This window comes from Sturnus vulgaris, chromosome 2, assembly GCF_052056855.1.
Source record: "Sturnus vulgaris isolate bStuVul1 chromosome 2, bStuVul1.hap1, whole genome shotgun sequence".
Classification (NCBI taxonomy): domain Eukaryota; kingdom Metazoa; phylum Chordata; class Aves; order Passeriformes; family Sturnidae; genus Sturnus; species Sturnus vulgaris.
Window position 1 is genome coordinate 98158931 of NC_142244.1, and position 22771 is coordinate 98181701.

General features: G+C 35.3%; 1 protein-coding gene across 2 annotated transcripts in view; it reads left to right on the top strand.

Moving 5' to 3' along the window:
* STS (steroid sulfatase) overlaps positions 1–22771 on the top strand; it is a 123224-nt gene that overhangs the window by 62638 nt on the left and 37815 nt on the right. For both annotated transcript variants that reach the window (XM_088160179.1, XM_088160178.1), the window contains exons 8-10: positions 5023–5160; positions 12686–12845; positions 15516–15637. In XM_088160179.1, the coding sequence (XP_088016305.1) occupies positions 5023–5160; positions 12686–12845; positions 15516–15637 (420 nt within the window). The remainder of the gene's footprint in view (positions 1–5022; positions 5161–12685; positions 12846–15515; positions 15638–22771) is intronic.

The following is a 22771-nucleotide window of genomic DNA, read 5'->3' on the forward strand; positions in this document are numbered from 1 at the left end:
AACACTTCCAAATCACTAACACGTTTGTAAATATATAATTGTTTTTCAGTGTTTGCACCTTGTTTACAAATGAATAGTCATTTTTTATAAACCGTATCTCTTCATGTATATGCGTACAGTAGGAGCTTTGCATGAGTCAAAATTCAGTAATTATGATCATCGTTAGCAAGGCTGGTTCAGCTACCAATCAGGCTGTGCTGGAGAAGTTGAAAAGTGGCATGGTGCTCTGTTTCCATGCAAAGAACAGTCAATTGCTCTTCTCACTTTCACATGGCTATCGCTCCATTGAAATTTGCATTTTCAAATTCAGAATGAAACAATTCTTTTTAATTTTACACAGCTTGAAGCAAGAATGGAGAGCAGAATATAGAGAGCACTCCTCACTATATTTCACAAGAAGCTTCATTTAAATTTTGGAACACTGATGTACCAATTAAAATAAGTAACAACACAGTCCTCAAGCTGTTTTGTATCTTAAAAAAATATAAATGGAAAAAAAAAGTCCAATGATCTAACACCTTTGTCTGCTACAATGTTAGTCAGCTACATTGATACATTCCTATAATGGCAGAGGTAGGAATAGTTTGATCTGAAATCCTAGCTGCTAAATAGCTGCAGAAATTATGGAGCTCCTTCAGCTAGATTGATTTTGATATTTGGAAATGTTGTATTTCCAAATATGATCTGTTCAAATCAGAAAAAAAAATTAACTGGTACCATCCACATAGATCAGTACTGCAGCTAATTTTTCAGAATGCAGCTTTCAAGCAAGGTATTTTAATTTAAACTCTTTCCATTTTTATTGATAATTTCCTACTCTGGGGATAGTAAGCTATAGTTGCTTGAACAGAGCCATGGTTTTCCTGATGTTTTGGCCTATTCATCCTACAGTTTCATATTCTGTATAAACCCTTGACATCCAAAAATCCTATTGAAATTTGTATTGCTTTCAGAAGCCTGCAATAAAACTCACAGGGGACACTAAGCCAGCTGAAGCCCCATTCTTCTAACTCAAGAGCACATGATGTACAACATACTTCAAATCATATTTTATGGGTGAAGCAATACAATTTTGCCATCATCTCTTACACAGACATCATTTATCTGTTCACCACGATCATTAAAGTGTGTTGTTCATGGAGTTGCATGTCTAGCCTTTTGGGTACAATTCATCTTATTGTCCTTGATGTCTAATATGAAAGCATTTAGTTTTTAGTTATTTGCCTATCTTCTCTTTTTTAGTCAATAGGTAAGAAAAGGTCTTTTTGCAGCTGTGATTCACCTCATCCAAGGCAGCTAAAATAACTGCCATTGCCTGGGAATATTTATACATCAATTTTAACTTTATTCTAAAGTCTCTGAAATATACAGAAGTAGTGAGAATGAAGGAGTTAAAATTGCCAAAAAAATACTTGTAAGAAAAAAAGGGTATGTTTGTCTTCATGATAGTATTTGCTTCCAAAATTCATATAATATTGAACATGAATGATAACTATCCACAGACATCCAAAATGCATCTTTGCATTTTTTTTGCACTGGTTACTATTTAGAAATACTGGTAAGTGAATGTATTTGTTGTGTTAGTGGGAGTCACATCATTCAAATGCACTTAAATGTGGCTTATCTCCTGGTTGCACACACTTTGCTGTTAATTTCCAGTTTTCATTCTAGTAGGTGCCAGTGTTCAAGATCAAAATAGAAACGGAAGGTTTGTTTGTGAGTGTTTTGTGACTGCCATACTCTGACAATACTGTTTTTTGAATTACCATTATTAGTCTATCTGTACAGAAAAATGTTGCTGCTGAGATAAATTTTCATTTTATCATTCATTAATTAAACCTAATGTAGTCAATCCTTTGTGTTTAAAAACCCCTTTGAAGGAAGTTAAGTTTTACCATTGAGTTTAACAACTTTTGGAGGAGAATTTTATATGGCTGGGTTTTTTCCCAAAATGGGAATCATTTGAGTGTCAGAATTTTATGTTTTTTTTCAGAGTAAGTCCAGTTACTCAACCTCATTTAGAAAAAAGTCATTATAATGTCTTAATTTTTATATTAATTTTTAAATTTCAATTTAATTATCTGTGATAGCGAGACAATTTTCATTGCTTCTCGTATCTTCCCAAATTAGTTGGGAAATCAAGGTGGCCATTATTGAATGATTGCCAATGCCTTTGATCACCAGAGATCATTTAATGTTATATATTGAGTGTCATTCTCATTTTCTTTTCATTTTGTTTAATATACAAGATTAATTTGAAAGTTCAATTTCATCATGGAACATGATGTATGTAAAAAAATACTGTTGTGCACATCACTGCACTTATATTTCTTTGCACAATACTATTTATTATTATTGTCATTGTATCAAAAAATCATAGCTTGATATAGGTTGGGAGGGAACTCTGGAGGTCATGTGGCTGAATACCTACACATAATTTCCTAATTTATCTTTATACTTTACTTTTTTATTATCATTGACACATTTCTAAGGGATATTGTAATCACTTAGCAAGTACATTCTCCAAACAATTTCAGAAGCCAATGGGAAATTGCCTCTTTTCTTTTCTAAGTCCACCTTATGCAGCAAGCGCATGGCTTGTCAGATGGATCTACATGATTTTCTTTCAACCCACCACTTTTAAAATGTCAGCCTTTGTAACAGATTTTCTCAGCTCTGTTGGGAAATTTCAACTCCCACAAGGCTTCAAAATTTACATAAACAAATTCTCCTACTCTTACATTTCTTCTTTCCTCCTACTTTACAAACAAAATTAACAGGTATCTACTTAAATTTAGTGGCTGATGTTCTTTTACTCATGACACAATCATTTGAAAAATTAAGACAGTCAACCTTTTCAAAAGACAATTTTAGAATGATATAATATTAAAAGGCAACTAGAAATAGTAGCAATAAAGTAAGGTAATTACTCCTTATCCAGAAAAAGAGCATAGCTACAGAAACAGTGATCTGAAAACCATTTAGAAGCCTCTGTATTTCAAAGTTCTTATCTCATCCTCTTTGACACAATAATTGGGCATCAGATGATGAATTAATTCTTAGTGGACAGGTTAGCAAATCAAAATTAACATTCAAATTGGGCCATTCTTGGATGCTTAAGTAAAAGAATAAAGATAAAGTGGTTGTGAAGACAGAATTAACTTTATATGTTCTGAGATCCCTAAAGGACAGGTTCATTGTCAGGCAGATGTGAAGAATTATATTCTTAAGCTTTGGTCATTTTCCAGGACCAATAATTTTAGATTACTAATCAGTATAAAATTCACTGGAGCAAGTTACAAAGAGCAGCTTTGCTCTCATTCATACAGAAACACACTTTATAGAATTCAGTCTAAGTAGATTTCAGTGTAATTCATATAACTGCAAGGCCCTCCACAAAAGTAGTGTGAGGAACCCTTTGTAAAAATGAAACACGAGCTCAAGGTGCCTAAGAGGTACAAAACACATTCCTGTGGATACTTTTTTTAAATGTGTGTACCTGGGTGTGTTTATTACTTTGCACATTCTGAGTTTAGTTATTTTTCTTGAGATATTAAGGGCTAATTATTAGGTTTGATAATGAAACCACACATGCTTCAAAGGTGGTATGTACATTCTCTTGCCTTTTTTTTTGTCTTGCTGTAAAACTCACATTGAGATTTTTGCCATGCTGCCTCTATAGGTTGCTAGGCAGCAAGGCTTTACCCCCAAACTGTGAGACCTACTCTGCATGCTGGGCTCTTTCCTCAGTGGCTTGAATCTTCTTGCTAAGGGATTTCCTTGATTAAGAGCAACTGCTTCAAAAAGTCACGTGCTCTCTGTGGATTAGCCCTTTTCTCTCATGTGCACAAATCCTCTCATATTGTACTTCAAGAAACCCTGCAGTCGTGGTCTCAATTGCTAGAAGCCCTGTGTGGTTTTGCCCTACTGTGTGCTGAATGTGCCAATTGCTGTGTATAAGAGTTAATGTGAAAGGTGATCTCAAAGAGGCATAAGGACACAAATATTTATATGTGCCAAGGCTAATGAAAAAGTAATTTGAAGTCCCCAGCATCCAGAGGAGGGCAACTCGCCAGGCAAGGCTGGAGAGGGGCTATGAGGAATGACTGAGGAAGCTGGGGTTGTTTAGCCTGGAGAAAAGGAGACTCAGGGGTGACCTTACCACTCTCTACAACTTCCTGAAAAGTGATTGTAGTCAGGTGGGGATTGGTCTCTTTCTCCAGGCAGCAACTTGTTGCCGTAATTATGTCAAGACGGACATAACTGGCACCAACACCAGTCTTTCATTAAAAACTTTTCATGCCTTCTTTTAGGCAGCTCTGACTCCTTTCCTCATTAGCTGCTTCACACAGCACTGACTCCTCTCCTCTCTGCAAGTTTCCTTCTTTCTTCTGCATGACTGGCTAACCCCAACCTGTCCCTTACCCAGCCACCAGCCCTGTCTGTCCCTCACATCTTCTTACCTTATCTGTCCCTTGCACAGCCTTGTGTCCCTTACCCCCTCACAGCACAGCCAGCACACTGAACCTCAAACTTCAACTCATGGCCAGCTAGCCCACTCTTTTATAACACCCATCCTCATTGGACAGGCAAAGCTATTTCCAACCTCAGTAATCAGTACAGCTGTAATTCATTGGGAAAGATTGCCGTCTGCACTAACTTTACAAACTATTCTCCTACACTTAAAAACTATTCTACTACAATAACTGACAGAACAAGAGGACATGGTCTTAAGCTATGCCAGGCAAATTTACGTTAGACATCAGAAAAAAAATTCTTCACTGAAAGAGTGATTGGGCACTAGAATTGTCTGCCCGGGGAGGTGGTGGAGTCACCCTCCTTGGGCATGAAAAAAGATTGGATGTGGCACTCAGTGCCATGGTTTACGTGATGAGGAAGTGCTAGGTTAGGTCATAGGTTGGACTTGATGATCTCAAAGGTCTTTTCCAACGTAGTTCATTCTGTGATTCTTAAAGCTGTCCTTTGAATTTTATTTTTTTTATTATTTTTTTTTCCAACTAGGGCAAATTCTGGATGTGCTGGAGAAGCATAATCTGAGTGACAAAACTCTTGTATACTTTACATCTGACCAAGGAGCTCATGTTGAAGAAATCTCCAGTGCTGGAGAAGTCCATGGAGGATACAATGGCATATATAAAGGTGAATATTCTCTGATTGTTCTTGAAAAATGCAAGAAGAAAGCATCTCCTTGGGTTTGCACCAAAGCTGTAATGTACTCTGTGGCCAAGATCAAAATCTTTGATCTAATCGAAATAAAGAATGTTTGTTTTTATTCTTTTTAATGACATTCAGTGAGTAATCTGTTTATAAGAGATTAGTTTCTTCTCATTCTTTTACTAGGTAGAGTCTGTATAATTTGTTTTCCACTCTTATTTCAGGGGTCAAGACCAATGAAATCCGGTAATTTTTGGAAAGTCATTCACACAACTTGAAACTTTTAGTTGTAGAGATAACAGAGTAAATTTTCCTTAGTTTTGGGGTTTTTTTTTGGTTTTTTAAATATATATATATATATAGTATCACAGAACTACTCATAGTAGTTGAGCCTGGAAGGCATCTCTCAAGGTCTGCAGTCCCAGCCCCTGCAGAGCAGGGTTAGCTATAGCACGTTGCTCAGGATTGTATCCAGTCAAGTTATGATGAAAATCTCCAGTAATGGAAGTTTTATAGCCTCCTTGGGCAATTTTCTCTAGTGTTTGGTCGAACTCACCATAAAAAAATCCCCCTTTTTCTTATGTTTAAATGGAGTTTTCTGTGGTTAGTTGGTGCCCATTGCCTCTTGTCCTGTCAGTGGCCGCCCACTGAAAAGAGTCTAGCTCTGTCCTCTTTACTCAGATAAATCCATGTAATTCCTACAGATGGATAAGATCCTGGTAAGCATTTTCTTCTCCAGGATGAATATCTCTCTCAGCCTCTCCTTATATATTGAATGCTCCAATTGCTTAATCATTCATCACCTTCCTTCAAACTCATTCCAGTATGCCCATGTACCTTGTACTGGGGTGTTCTGCACGTGGACCCAGTGCTCCAGGTATGTCTCAGCAGTGCTGAGCAGAGAACAGAACTTGCCGGAAGCATTCTTCCTAATGCAGCCCAGAGTGATGTTGTCCTTCCTTGCCAGAAGGGCTCCTTGCTGGCTCATATTCAGCTGGTTGCTCATTAGAATCCTCCAGTCCCTCTCTGCAGAGCTGCTTTCCAGCCAGTTACTCCCCAGCCTTTGCTTTGTTAGAGGTTACTGCTGTGAAGATGCAGGACTTGGTATTTCCTTTGCTGAATTTAATGGGGTTCTTTTTGGCCCATTTCTCCAAGCCTATCAAAGTCCCTTTGGATGGTAACACAATCTTCTACTCTTGCCAGATTTATATCACCTGCAAGACTACAAAAAGGGAAAAATTCAGGCATATAGAGTAAGCAATAACCATACAGAGAGGATTTCAAGCAAGAGGACCCCACAGTTTTTAGTCAGTAGATATCTGTCTGAGAAATTTTAAGAGAGCTTCAAAGGAAATGTTAGACAAGAAAAACAAGGAATGCCAAAGTCATGAGGTCTATCTATCAGATGGGTCCCCTTGGGCTAACACCAAAGTGAAATGTATCTTGAATGTTAGCACATAGACCTTGCATAGTGATTTAAGTAATTAAGGAACCATATGGTTACATATCTGTAGCCGTAGGCACAGCCTGAGGTGTTTTAGAAGCTCTAAAAAATATTTGCCTTCTAGAGTGCCAGACATAAGGTACAGGATAAATTATGAGGAAGGAAAAAATACACTTGGGAATATTTCTTCTTGAGGAACTTTGATTAAATGGAGTCTTTTTTCTCAAGCCTTGCAAAATTTTTTTTCTTAGTTACAGTGCAGAGAAAAACTTGAAATAGATCTTACCTGGATTAAGAAAAAAATCTGATTGATAGGTTTAGTTGGGTAGTAATAGGGCTTCTTTTTTTTAAAAAAAGGAAAATTTGAGTGGTTTACAGTTAACCTCTCTGCTGTGCTGACAAGTGAATTAGAAAATAATCACAATGTAAGAAAATTATTATTTGATGAGAGACATTCTTAATAAAATAAAAAGAAGTTAGAAGACCCATGCAATTAGCTGAATATACTTTCAACATTTTAAAATATGAGTTCTGCTTTATATTCCACTCCCTCTATCTCAGTATCAGTCCTGAATTTAACAGGTATATTATACATCATTTTCAAAAGGACTTAAGTAGAAATAATCAATTAATTGCATTACTAGCAATTTTCATACATAGGAATTTATTCATATTAAAAGCCATGTGTGATGAAAAGTGTCTGTACATCTCTGGCAGAATTAGTGACAACCAGACCTGTGAAGCCCCACGACTCAAGCACTGGTATAGCAATGTGCCTAAAAAAGCAAAAGGAAAATCTTTGTGCTGCTTGTGCTTATGTGTGCACACACCAGGAATTTGCTTCCTGTGGTGTGTAGTTTAAAAACCTGTGAGACGCACACATCCTTCCTCCCTCCCTGTCTCTGTTAGTCAATCTCCACTACTTATATTTTTGTATCTAAGTGCTGTATGAATGCAAATATGGATCAAGCCACTTAACCTTCTTGTCAGAGCTGGAGCAGTATGCTCAGCAATAATTGGTTCTGCTCTAAAATCAAAAGCTCTCAACCAATCTCCACAATTCTAACTCACTAATTTCTCTTGATACCTAGCCAAATAAGCACCAATAATAAAATTTAAGAGGGTTTTGGAGAGTTAAGCTAGTGCTGCAAAATTCAATGCAAAAGGGGAAATTGCTGTTTGAAGGTTTTATTATACTGGATTCTAATGAAAGAACAGTTCACCATAAATTTGGATAGCCCTTGAAATTAGAAACCAGATCTAACACAGTATTTAAACAATTGCTGTCGTACACAGTCTGGTTTATTTCTGTAGTATTCCTTTCAGAAGACATTATATAGTAAAACTGAAGTGATGGATCAAAATCTCTTTCCAGTGCCCTTTTTCTGATAGTTGGTTATCAGGATCTGTGCAGTAAATAAAATCCCTAAGAAAATCCTAATCTTAGAGAGTATGACCTTGGTTTAAGATGTGAATCCTGACAATTTAGATTCTACAAAGATTCTTAACATTAATTATATGCATTTTTCTCATATAAAGATGAATTTACACTTTGAGTCTTTCTAAAGTCTGTGTATAACCTATATCACTTGTCCATGAGAACACAGTGTTTTCATTTACTATTTTGAAATGGGACAGTTGCAAATTGCACGGAACATCTTGAAGTTCAATAACATTTCCTCATTGATATAGCATAAAGGAGTAAAAAGTTTTAAATCTTTCCTAGCTTAGATTTCTTTTGTAAACTTTTATGGTGCTTCTTTGCAGAGGCAAAATTCAGAATATAATTATCTCTTCCATCTCTCTTACAATATTTAACTGGTGAATTTTTACTTGTCCCTAATTTCCTGTTATTCTCCCATGGGACTTACTTCCCTTTCAAAATTGAAGGAAATATACTAATATAGTAAGGGGCTTAACACAGTGTAACATCAAGGTAGCTTACTATTGTTTTGGGGAATTTTTACAAAGGGTCACAGGCTGTTTGTTTTCTCTTTTTGTTTCCTGATCGTTAAGACATATTTTGATTCATGACAATCCTTTGTCTCCTAACCCATGATTAATGTTCCAGTAACTTTTCCTGAAGGTCTTTGTCAAAGATCTTTCAAAGGTTTAAATCTAGATACAGCATCTAAAACAAAAAAATAGTGGCTATTTTAGTTAGAACTTCTTCTCAACAACTGAAGGCCTTCTTACCTGAACTCATGTAGTACCCCTGGGATTTGTAGGAGATACTATTAATAATTTAATTAAATGAAAAATGTTACTGTTTAATAATACATTGATATTTACAATTTTATATTGAAATATGGAAAGTAATAGGTGTAACTCAAGTATCTTCTTAAAACTTTCTATGTAATTTTTCCAGATTTTTTTTTCAGATTTATGATATTTTTATATACTGCAGTGATAAGTTAGTTCAGCAGGGTTTCTTGAAGCTGTTAATAAACCTTTTCCTTCCTGTAAGCCACAGAGAAATCAAGCTGCCATTGCTTTGGCCCCAGGAATCATGCTGTGGCATATCTAGTGATATTTGTTGGAGTTTACTTTTGACTTGAAAAAAAGTACCTTTTTCAAAGGTACTGTATTTTTATATTCTCTCTGAAGTGATCCAGATTTTTAAATAATCAACCTATCTTGTAATTTTGACTGAAACAAAGTATCCTCAGAGATAATTTCATTTGATTGGAAGATATGTTAAATGAGAAACCCCCAAATGAGCCATGTCTGTTCTATTCACCTGGACAAGAATAGCTCAGAGTAAAAGTTAACAAAAACAGTACATAAAACAAGTTTAAAATCAGTAAAACAAAAAGTAAACTTGTCATTGAAAATAAATTGTTGTTCAACCGTTTTATAAAGTAGGCAATAAAAATCAGTCTTGATTGTTGACATTTTTGGCATAAAGTCCAGTATAAATGGGCAGAATAATTAATATCTTTGTATTTCTCTATCATTCAAGAGATAAACTGGGTTTGGAAGCTTTGTTTTTAGAAGAATATATTAAGGAAAGGGTAGTATGGTTATAATCCAGGTGATTTAAGAAAGTTATTTAAAATAGTTTTCATCATTCATCATTCATAATATTAGTAGTGATTTATTGCAGTTCCCCTTTATATATCATCCTTAGTAAAAGCTCTATTGCCAGAGTTAGGTAATAGCAGTCAATTTAAACCGGGGGGGGGGGGGGGGAAGACATATTCTTTTAGCTAAGATTTGAAATGAGGTTAAAATGGAAATTTGACATCATGTTGTGGATGACTGCAGAGAGTTATGTCTGTATTTTGCCTCTCCTGCAGATTTTTCAGGAAAGGTGAATGTAGACTATTGTTCAATATAACACTAAAAGGTACAACTACTCAGAAAGCGTAAATAGCTAGGCAGGAAAATACAGCCTGGTGTGTTTTGTGCTGTTTTAAAAACATTTTTAGAAGAACAAAAATAACACAAAGGTAGGTTGCCTAGTGTTTGCAAGGCATACAGTCTACTAGTCGCCATCTTTTCTCTGTTTCTATTTTGTCAAGTCTGAGCAAAATACAAAACTTGTGAACCAGGTCCTTAAATATCAAGAGATTTTGTTTCAAAATAATGACATTTTGTGGATTTTTTAAAAATCATATTAGCCATTTAGCTGTTTGCCACATGTTTCAAGCATCTGTTGTAAGACCTTGGTTTCTTTTTTCTTTAAGGAATAAAGAATGCAGATATCTTGAAGTTTAACAGCTAGAGTTTTAAAGATGATAAATATCCAGGGATTTGTAATCATGTAATGGCATTAAGCACCTGCAGTCACTAAGCACAATTCTAATAAAAATGAACACCACGTAAGCAGAGATAATAGAAGACAGTCTTCTGCAATGACCTGTAATTCCTGCCCTGGTTCCCTGCTATTCCCAGTCTCCAGAGATGTAAAAAAAAATTTCTCCAATTAGCCTTTTGAAAGGAAAACAGCAGTCACTTCTTCATAGATGTAAGTGAGGAGAAAGCCCTGCTGTGGAATCCATTTTGCTTTTTCTGCCATACAGCAGGGCATCAGAGTTTGTGGAGTGTTCCTTTGTGCTTGGGTAATGTGCAATTTTTCTGTCCTTTTCTGCTGATTCAAGAAAATTGTACTGTGAACCTAAGAGCTGTGAAAGCGACCAAATATCTAGGTTTTAAGAGTTGCAACATGTGTGAGAATCAGATTTACCACTTTGAAATTTCTCTGTCTTCAGATTACACAGGAGACAGCAGTATGACTAGACTTTATTTGAACATCCAGTCCAGCTAGCACTCTTACTAGATTCAGACAGGCACAGAGAAATAAAAGGAACATTATACCTAAAGCGACCTAAGATATAGATCAATTCTTAGTGTTTTCTGTCTGTTGATACCGTTCAGCCATAAAGCTGCTGTCATGTGTACACAGAATTAGGATCTGGCTCATGAACTAAATCGCCTCCCTGGTGTGGCTGTTCACTAAAAGTATGTTAATTAGAGGATATCTGTAATTTTATGGCCTTATGCTTGGATTTTTATTTGGATTTAACAACTCCCACTCAACAGGATTTTCTATGCACCAGAGCTCAGTCAGGTTATTAATCTTTCCTGTTGTGTCACACCTAATTCCCACCAAACTTTTCTGACATCAGACTAGACGTGTCCCTGACTACCCAGCATTATGAATTCGGATAAAGCCAGTGAAAAAAATTAAGGAAAAATCTGGTATAACATAGAATCATGTGCTGATGATTATTCAGTCACAAAAAAAGGAAAAGGTAAATATATACAAAAAAGAGTTGTCTGTCTTGATGTTACTACTTACCTTTACAAATAGTGAAAATCCTGTAGAAAACCAGCTAGATTCTGAACCCCATTTGCTGAAATGGAAAAGATCATTGAGAAGTCAGAAAAATAGACAGCATATATAACAAGGCCTGGAGTTAATACTAAAGGTATTGACGTCTATGAGGTGTTTTGTATGTTCAAGATGCTGAGGAAATAGAGCTGTTGAAATATTTTGTCGCAGTATTTTTTCTTTTTTCTTTTTTTTTTACTTGAAAAAGGGAGATGCAGGAAAAAAATAGGAAAAAAAATGTAGTAGTTTTGAGTGACCCATTAATTGCTATTTGATTCATTTAATGGCAAAAGTCCAACCCATATATTCCCGTTTTTCCAGACATTTGAATTTTATAAAATAATCTCAATTTATTTCCAAATGCCCCTGACCATGTTTAACCATACCCAAAACCCATCTATTTAACAAAGATTTCTTTTTCAAGTGATGTATTAATTTCAAAGGTCACCCTGAAATGCTCTACATAGTCACAACTGTGCTGGGTATTGGTAGTAGCATTTGGGATGCCTCTTCATACAATCATGTCAGTTATTCAGTAATGGTGAACAAACTGTCATAAACTCGTTGCCCTTCTGCAAAAGGTGTTGGGAGGACTGGGCATTGATGGATCTTGTAGAAACCGTACATGACTTCAAGTCACTGTTGAATGCAATCAGTTGATAGTGTATTTGATGCAACTGGTTTAGAACACAGAAATTTCTTCAGAGTATCCTGAAAGTTATCATCACTGAAGTGGATTTCTTTCTAATGCATTGAATTGGAGAATTCAGTACCATACTTAAATTAGTACTTTCTTCTATATAAAGTCATTAAGCACTATTTTTAATAAAATATTGCATGCCTTATCTGCGTTCATACCTCAGACATCTAGGTATAGCTCGTTTATTTGGATTCTTGTTTATTGGTCATATGTTCATATATCTATGGGCACACTATCTAGGCCAATTCCTATGTCAAGATTCCAGTGAAGTGCTTTTTAATCTCCTACAACTACTTATTTTGATGTCATTTAAATGCATATTATAAGCTATGTCTAATACATGTTGGTAAATTTACATTGAGAAAGTACTACAGAAAGTAGAATATCTAGAAAATTAAGAATGAGATAAATGCGTCTAATGGAAAGATTCTAGCTAGGCAGAATGTTTAATATTTGGAAATTGAATCGTATGGGGTAGCATTATCTAAGAAGAAATTGATTTCTCAGCAAACAAAACTAATTTTTTCAGGTGGAAAATCAACGAACTGGGAAGGAGGTATTCGTGTGCCAGGTCTTCTCCGTTGGCCTGGAGTGGTACAGGCTGGTGCCTATATTGATGAGCCAACGAGTAACATGGATATATTTCCTACCATAGTTAAACTTGCAGATGCACAGTTACCCTCTGACAGGTATGCTCTGTAGTCATCTCTGTTTTAGAGAGTGTCATGAGTGTTTTATACATTCTAGTGATACCTAGTAAGATATAAGAATAAGAAACTAGGTTTTATACTTGCAATATTATGTTGTCTCTTTTCATATTGGCATACTGATAATATTTTACAGAAATATTGTATGTAAGTACAGCTTAACTCACAGAACAAGCACCAAGCACCAAAAAGATAACAGAATACCATCAGAGCAATGCACTGTCAAATCAAACTTGGAATTACTTACTAAAAGCAAAGATGAATGTATCAAAATGGGTTCTGTTCTGCATGAATGAATTTGGTGGAAAACAAAACTTTAAGTGTAAATTACTTCAAACTTCATGAGCTTAGCCTTGTCCTGCTTAATATCACAAAACACATCAAAATGCCAGATAGGCTTTTCTCACCATTTTGTTTGGGGGATTTTTGTTGTGGTTTTTTTGTTTGTTTGTTGGGGTTTTTTTGTTTGTTTGTTTTGGTTTTTGTGTTTTTTGTTTGTTTTATTTTGATTTTGTGTTTGTTTTTTTTGTTTTTGTTTTGGTTGGTTGGTTTTTGGTTTTTTTCTGTACCTAGTTCATCAAATAATTCCTTACTGAGTTTTGGAGTGTGATAAGAAAAGCCACTGGACTTCCACAATTCATAAGATGCTCTCCTGACACTGCTACATCCCCAGGCTTTATCTTGTTTGGGAGATACACAGTCTCAGTGGCAAGGTGCCTCTGCCTAAAAGCTGTTGCTATCCAAATCCAGTAAGTGGAGAAACCTGTTCATATGCATATGCTTTGAGCACATACATGACTCACAAACAGCTTTTTGAGCACAAGGCATCAAGAATCCACATGGGGAAGCCCAGTGGTGAGCAGAGTCACTCTGCTAATGATTATTCATTGGGTGTTTGAAGGAAGTGGCAGGGCAGGACAAGTCTAAGGCATGAAAGATTAGTCAGGTTGGTCCTGAGAGATGCTCTACAAGCAGTAATTCTGTTGAATCTCAGAAGTTCTGATTGTTCTTTATGTGGCAGATCTTATGCATTTTGTTTTCATACTGCTTGAGTGAATGTACTGATGTTTTCTTTGATCTCTGTTATAGAAATTCAAATATACTTGTGTAACTTCCACTTGTAGGTTGCTCCACTGTGATTCTTCTGTGTTAGACTGATGCCAAAAGTATTGCTTCATCTTAGATCATGGACTAGCTTGAAGTATTTTTTGTTCCAGCAGCTGAGTTCTTATAGCTCCACTGAATTCTTGCTGAGAAATAAGAAAAAATAATATAATTAATATTCTGTCACTGAGGGAGCAGGTTAAAAAGGAATGAAAGAGATGCTCCTAGTTAAAGAAATTAGTAATTGGAAAGAAAAGTCTTGTCTATTCCTCTGAATCCAGCAGCTGTAGCAATGCTTGAGTACTGGAGACATTTTTCTAGAGTTGCCTTTTTCCCCATCAAAAGGCTCTAGAACAGGAAGTGTTCAATAGACATGCATCTGTTAATGAGCAAGCTTGCAAGCAAGAGTCTGGTACTTGGACAAGAAAACATGAAAATCTGAGTGGGAAAGACTGTTTCAACAGACCCCCACAGACAGGGATTCACCCAGGTGACAGTTATCAGACAAGACAGCTTTCAAAATTCCAGGAAGTTTTCCTGCCCATCCTTTGAGAAGAGTGCTACTCTGAATGGCTTTGTTGCATACAGTTGCTGACAAGAATTCGTGCATCACATGCGACTTAAAAAAGTAAACTTAGCACCTGTCTTGTAGTAGTTACATTAACGTGAAGAATGTTTTATGTAACGGTAATGAAATGATTTTGTATGTAAAGGTAATGAAAATCAACATAGACCTCTTAAAACTTTTTATAAGCATAAAAAAAAATATGAGAGGTTGCTCAAAATGCTTGAGAAAGAATTACTTGCTGATCTTTACATCAGCAAAAAGTAATTTCCTATAAAACTTATTGAAAAACTTGTAATTAATACAGGGTCAAAAATGCAGACTCTGATGCAGACCCTGCCAGCTGATGTCAGCAATTCAAATGTTTAATTTAGGGAAACAGTTAAAAGTCTTGCTTGTTTTATAATTCAATTTTTATGTAAATTGACTGACTCCTTCAAAGCATGATCAAATTGTCCAGCAGCATTTAGAGAATGTATGTATATTTATGTGTATGTGTGTGTTGTAGTTGATAAATGCATATTTAAACAGTTAATTTTCAAATTTGAAATTACCATTTCTGTCTTAAATTCTGGCATACATAACATTCTAGACAGAGATATTACCACTACGTCTGGGGATGCTAGCACAGAACAACATATTTTCTCTAGTTCTAGGGTTACTTCGGCCAGACTACTCCCAAAAACCTGAAAAGTATATGTCTTGTAGCAATTTATTCGCTTGTGTCTATTCACTTTCTCAGAAGTGAAAAAAAAAAAAGAGTTGAGGGAACTATTCTTAATGGCAAAATGTAAAATTGCTTCCTTAGGTAATGTAAAACTCAAAGGGAAGAGCACCTGAAAGTTTTTCTCCAAATTGACCAATTGGAGGTGGCCATTCAAATTTAGGGTTTTTTTAAGCAGCAGATGAGCAGAGTTATAATATCTTATCAGGAAAGTGAGGTTTGAGTTCTTTCTCTGATTTTGAAATGCTTCCTTATTCAGGATTATTGATGGACATGATCTTCTACCTTTACTTCAAGGAAAATCTACTCGATCTAAGCATGAATTTCTCTTCCATTACTGCAATGCATATTTAAATGCAGTGCGCTGGCATCCAGGAAACAGTAAGTAAACTTGACTGTTCACATTTTAAATATTTAATATAATTTTTATTGCAGCTTGAAAGGAATCAGGAGGAAGCCTTGGGCTATAGTAAAAAAAAAAAATTGTTTAAAATATCTAGCCTGTTTCCTTCTCTTTTACTTTTGTCTTTGTTGTTACATTCCTATTCACCATTTCACTGTTTGACATTATTTTGCTGTTATATATTAATGTTACATATGAATGCAACACTCAGATCTATGGTATCTGAAAATGTCCCTTTTTAAAACCTTTCTGAGAGAGAGTCTGTGCAACAGAATGAAGTATTCAAAGTTGACTCTTACATTGTCCTAAAAATGCACAGGTAGCAGACGGTTTGCTGAATAACAGCACAAGTATTATGTCAGCCTGGCCATTTTTATTATCCAGATAGCAAAACATAGAAGAATCACTGAGTCAAAGGCATAATTTTCCAATAAATGGATATAGTATTATAGAGTCCTGCTTCATGCATTTTATGTATTACATAATTCTACTTTGTAGGAGAGGGAAAAAAGTATTTCTCACTGATTTGCTCTTTTTTAACTAACAGCTTGCTGTTTCTGGTAGAACCTTCCACATTAACCAAAGCATATTTCTCTTTCTGTAAAAATCTCTGTGCTGAATGAAGTTAAACACACATTTGTCCCATCTCAGTTGACATTGAAAGTGATGGCTTGTGCTATGGCTTCAAAAATAATGATCCAAAACAAGCTTTGGCTTAGAATTTTTTATTTAAGTGTTTTGGGAAAGGACTTGTTCAATAGTCAATATACAAACTTAAAGTATTTGGAAACTCTGTCTTCTTGGTCATCTGTAGGCTGACTCTATCTGTCATGGACTTTAAACTAGGAAAAGGGGAAATATTACATATAATATTAATTTACCATTACTGTGCCTCTATGTCTTGCATTTGATAAATGCATAAGGAGGAACCATCTGTATCTGGTGTTGGATGAAGTTATTCTGCATGAAATGAGAGAAATAGGCAGAGAAGCTGTTTTTCTCACCTTTGCAAGATGATGTAACCCTTGTCTGAGGAAAGGGCCTTCTTTATTATTCATTGAAGGTGAATGTGATGGGAAGTGAATGTGAGCAACAGTGGGAGACTAGTCTACTGTATTTACTTGATGAGCAACAGCAATGTAGATTGTGATTATTCCTTTCTCCAAGGCACTCAAATGATAAAGCCTACTCAGAACCTGGCAATAACATTTTCACAACAAGTGGACTGGCTTTTGTACGGAATGTTGTTGTGGTTTAATTCCAGACAGCAACTGAGTCTGACAGAGCCAATCTGTGGCTCTTTCTAGGATGGAGAAGAGAACTGGAAGGGTAGAAGCAAGAAGACTCATTAGTTGAGATAAAGACAGTTTAATAGATAAAGCAAAAGCCACACATATCAGCAAAGTAAAACAAGGAATTCGTTCATTATTTTCCATTAACAGGCCATCTCCAAGAATGCTAGGCTCCATCACACAAAGTGATGGCTTGGGAAAACAGATGTCATCACTGAATATCCTCCCTTGCTTCTTATTTCTGCAATTTTCTATGTTGAATATGATGTCATTTGGTCTAGGATATGCCTTGGGTCAGTTGGGGTCAGCTGTCCCAGCAGTGCTCCCACCAAGTGCTCCTTATGGACCTCCAGCCTGATCACTGGTGGGGTGGGGAGAGAGACAGAAGAGTCTTGTCTGCTCAGTAATAAATCAAACATCCTTGTTATCTATACTGTTTTCACCACAAATGCAAAACACAGCCCCATACTAGCTACTCTGAAGAAAATTTGCTCTATTCCAGACAAAACAAGCACAAAGGGTTTTTGATATTCTGCCTACATTGTAGTGAGACTAGACAATAGCCAGATATTCCTCTCCATTGTCTTACGTACCAGTCCTCTGTGAGGGCTTGACATCATGTTGAGCATCTTCTGCACTTCTCTGGTAATGGACTCTAACCCCGTTGTGCAACTAGACTGCTCACACCTGCATTAACCATGTAATTTCTATTAATTTCAAAGATGCACTTACTGAAGAACAAAGCAACAAGAGCTTAGAGAAGAAATCTTGCAACCGTTAAGGAAAATGTGATGTATGTGTTTATTGATTAAAGTACAAGGTAATGGTACATATATTAAGTATATGCACTTATTAATGCATATAAAATGAGATTTCTTACTGTATTTATTTTCTGAGAAGCCTCAGTGTGCATGTCAGTGACAGGTTGCATATTCCACTATTTTTTCTAGACACTCAAAAAGTAGGATTAGCTTTGATCCTCAGGAAAAATGCATACCTGAGAATTGAGAGGGAAGCTAAATTCTGCTTAGATATTTGGTTCCTTTTTAACTCCATCACCCCACAGTTCCCTTAGTAATTCCATCTTTGCCATTATTAGATTTCCACTGTGCTTCAGCCCAGTCCCCCCCTTTTTTGGTTTAATTTTTGACTCTTAAATATATATATATGAAACCAGCAAATGTAGTGTGTATTAAATTTTTACCTTTCTTGCAAGTTTCTAGTCCGACTGAAGCAGGCGTATTTCTCACATCATTCAGGGAAGGTCAGAAACTTCAGAGTGAACAATTACCATTTTGCATTTATGTATTTAGAGGCTAAGAGTTCCTCATAACCAAATCAATACACATCTTCATTAAGTTATATTAGTTAGGTCAGTTATTGCATTCACAATGTACTTTCCCCTTCATCAGTCCTTTGAAGGAGCTTTTAGAGGATGTATGCTATGCAATGATCTTCTCAAGCAAGTAATCAGAATTTAAACCTTGTGCTTTCTAGTGAGTCATGAGGAAAACAATCTCTTGGGTTCTCTTTTCTTTGTCTTCCTCAGCCACAGAAATAAGCTAACACCATTTCTTTTGTCATTTTGACTCGACTTTTACCTCATATTAGACAATAATGCACATAATTCTTCACATTCTGAATTTTTAAAAAATGAATGAAGTATCAGGCAATTTTCTTTTGCTCTCACAGACTTGTGCATGCTGATGCTTTACAGAATCATAGTTACAGAATAAGCTAAATTGGAAGGGACCCACAAGGATCATTAAGTCAAACTTGCTATAATTGCCTTAGAAACAGCCAAAATATATAGTCCTAGTCCTTGAAGGATGATTTCCTGTTATTTTGAAACCTTATAAATATTTATAATTTAATTTTTCTGTTGAAAATACAGAGAGGAAAAAACATGTAAAAAGTACAGTGAATTCCCATTATCAGTACTTTTTCTGCACAGTTGCCTGTTGTAAGTCTGATCACACGTTCTTCTGCTTGAGCAAGTTGACCAGTACTTTTGTATTTGCTAACTTTATAATTTAGTATAACTGACTGTAAAAAAAAACTACCAAGAGCACTGTCTCCAGAATATTACTGGCATATGAATAAGTACAATTAAAAATGCATTGCTATGACAACTTAATTATAAGGGGAGGATTAATCAGATACAGAGCAAATCTATAGTTGAATGAAACTGCATCTTTCAGGTTGCACTGACTGTGTGCAAAATTTTGATTTGATAAGGAGGAAATATATTGCAATGCTATGTAACAAACATTGAGAAATAAAATGCAATACAGTCTGCATTATAAAGAAATAATGACCTTCGCAGTATTTTCGTACTATTGATAAAAATAGACTAATGTTTCTGATAAATGCTGGAATGACTTTACTAGCAGCACTTCACTTTTTCTATTTCAAAATGTATTTCGTTATTCAGTGGAATATGTCATTCAGTAAACAAAAGAAAAGGAGATTTTCTATGGCAAGTTCAATTGAAGCAGACAAGACTGCAGAGCCAAACTAGATTATCGTGTAAATATAATTACTTTTAAAAACAGTAGAAATTCACTGAAAAGCTTTATATAGAAATTTCCCACTTTGCATTACTTTACAAACAAGATACATTTCAATTAGTGTTTATATTGACTTTCTTGAATGTTGTGATCTACCTCAATTACTGAAATTATTTCAATCAAATTCACCAATGAGACATTCTTTCTGTAATATCACAGAGTTCACAGATATTCTGATTCCTGGCTGTTGCAATGTTCTCCAGAATCCAACAGTATTTGATGAGACATATTTTGTTCTATGGCTAGGGGTTTTAGACCCTTTCTAGTCATGGAGTTAGCCTTTTTCTACTGTATTTAGCTGAATTTAGCTGTAAAAATTTAATGTTAAAAACAAAAAATAAATGAGAGATAAATATTTAGGTTTGTAGTTTTCAGACTGAATATATAGGATAAATTTACAGAATAGTGTTTTGGGTTTTTTAAGAGGTTCCTCCAGATTTAGTTTGACTAAAGACATTGGATTCATAATAAAGAATAAAAATAAAGAATCAAAAATCTGCTTAGAAGGGTCATTTTGTAACAACTTCTGGTTTGGACAAGTGCACAACCTTTCTTGTGAAATTGAGTTAAAATAAGACCTGTTTCTGAAGAAATTAAATATGAGGAATACCTTCCACTTTTCCTCACCTCTCAAAAGCATGCTTTAAAGGGTGGTAAGCGTTACCTTATAAATTAAGGGGGCTTGTGTTATTTATGGTGCCATTCTTAGCTTAATTTTTTGTAATATCACATTCGGTGTTAATAGTAAAAAACTGTAAAATGAATTAAAATGCTTAAAACACTAACTTGTGAGCACAATATTGTACTCCAAGGAAAAACACAGGAATTGGAGTTTAGACAAGTAGCAAAACCTGAAAAACTTCTATAAGGCTCTAGAACAAACTTGAAATATTTTTTCTACAGTCAAGTTCTCAGTGTGAGGGTAGATGAATCTACTGGTTGTCTCTAGCAAACAGAAATGCATTAATGTGTATATAAGGGAGATTTTGGAGTGTTACGTGGTGCCAAAACACTTGTTTGATCATTTTAGTGCATCTAAGAAATGTAGTTATCCAGACATCCAGTAAGTAAATGAACACTTCTGGTTGCTCTGAATTAGAAAGTATTAAGAGTTTTTCCTAAGTACTTGGTATTTAAAAGATCTCTCTTAATATTGCTTCCACTTTCTGAATATAAACAAGAAATTTCATTCATTATCTAAAGCCTTGTAAGCTTCTTTTTTATTACTTTCTAAGCAATAACAGAGGAAATTTTTCTGTGTGTTCTTTACCATAGGGTGAACAAATACTATAGCAACTGAATTTGTAAGATGTGGGATGTGCTTGTCATACACAGAAGACCCATTGGCAGAATCCATACCCTTGCCTAACTTTTTCCCATTCTTTTTGCTTGCTTCCCTGAGGAGCTTTTTCCATTTACGGTTTATTTCCCTTTACTGTGAGAACAAAGGACTTAGAAGATGTTGTTACAGATTAGTAAAGACTCACATTGACCCTGAAAATGCCAACAGTTATAGTTGTTTTCATTGCTTAACAGTACAAAGGAAGGTAAATTTAATAGAAGCTTGATCCAGAAATTTCTTCTTTTGCACAATGTCTTCAAAGGAGAGATACTATCATGTGACTTCCACTGCTGTCAAGGAAACATTTTGTTTCCTGACAAAGAAACATCCTTTTTTTTTAATCAAATCTTTTCACACCAACCTTGTCTCTTTTCTCAGAAAATAATGGATGAAAAAGGATAAAACAGAATGAATAAACATTTAAAGGAATAAAACTTTACTATTGTCACAAAAATTCTAGATTTCTAGCTAGGAAGAATAGACTTTTTCTTTAGTTGTAGTAAAATCAATGCAGGAACATTTTTGTCTTAGAGGGCTGAAAGACCATGTCCAGTGACAGTGGCATTATACACACAGACTTTCAGTGACCATATTAGAATGCTTTTTCTTCATATAAAAATAGAAATCATAACATACTAGTCTATTGAAATAAAAATATCTTGACCTAAATTAGTAATGTATTTAGTGAACACAGAGAGGTTGACAGGTTTCAGTGGTCACATAAAGGCAGATATTTAAATTAGATAATTCAGAGCTATTTAAATTTTAGCTGTAATGGCGTGCTGTCAGATATTTTGTCATGCACTTGTGACGTGTATGAAAGAAAAATTTTAACGTATTTTTTGTACCCTCCACAGCTAACACTTAAATAGAAAAAGGTATCTGAGTTAGAGCAACTGCCTGATATATTTTAATTTATTTATAAGTTTAGCAGTAGTCAAAATAACCACATAAAAGACTAGGTAAAATGCACTGCAACTTTCAAAAAATTATTTCAACCTTCTAAGTAACATTAAAAGTGAGTGTTTAACAATATCTGGAGCATTGAACTTCCAAAAATATCTTTAGTTCAATGTTGGATTTGAGCCTGCAGCATTTTGCATGTTACATTCAGAACATAGCGCTGATTCATCCTAATTTTAAAATCGGATTCAAATGGCATATGTTGTCTTAGGCAATGTTCTTCAAGGGAAGTAGTTACTGCATGCACAGCCCACATGGATTATTCTGTGTGCCACAGCCTTTAACATCATATTATTACTCCTAGAAAATAAAGAAAACTATCTGTTTATTAGAGAAATTCCCTGGAAACTTGACTGTCAATAGCAAAGTGACTTCTCAGTATGACATAAAAAGACCCTGCCATGAAATAAACATAGAAGAAAACAGCAAATGGTGGCAGGCTAGGTGCACTTGGGCAATACTATGGTGGAGGCCAGTGTGCATCTGTGGATGATGTGCACTCTGTAGTGTAGTTCATGTAATTGCTTCTAAATATAAGTTCTGATCAGTACTTTGGACAGAAAACACAAGCAAAATTGCTCAATAATCAGTGAAACTGTTCTCAGCCTGAGAAAAGCTCACATCTCAGTAGAAAGAGTTTTCTGTTGCTTTCAGACCATTTTATATAATCTCAAAATATCAGAGGGTACGTAACACATTGAATTTTTCAAGTATCTTTTCTTAAGGCATATATAGTCTCCTAAAACCAAAGTAAGGGGGGAAAAACCCCACAGCGAAACATCAAACAGATTTCTATAATTTGTTACTTATTGTGTTGTTCTTAGTACAGAAATTTTGTAGTGGATTTGTATGAAAGCTTTCTGAAACTGAAAGAGACTACATTTCACTTGTAGTTTTTTATCGTAGCTCTTTCAATGACCTCCTCGTAGAAAAGCAAATTAGGTG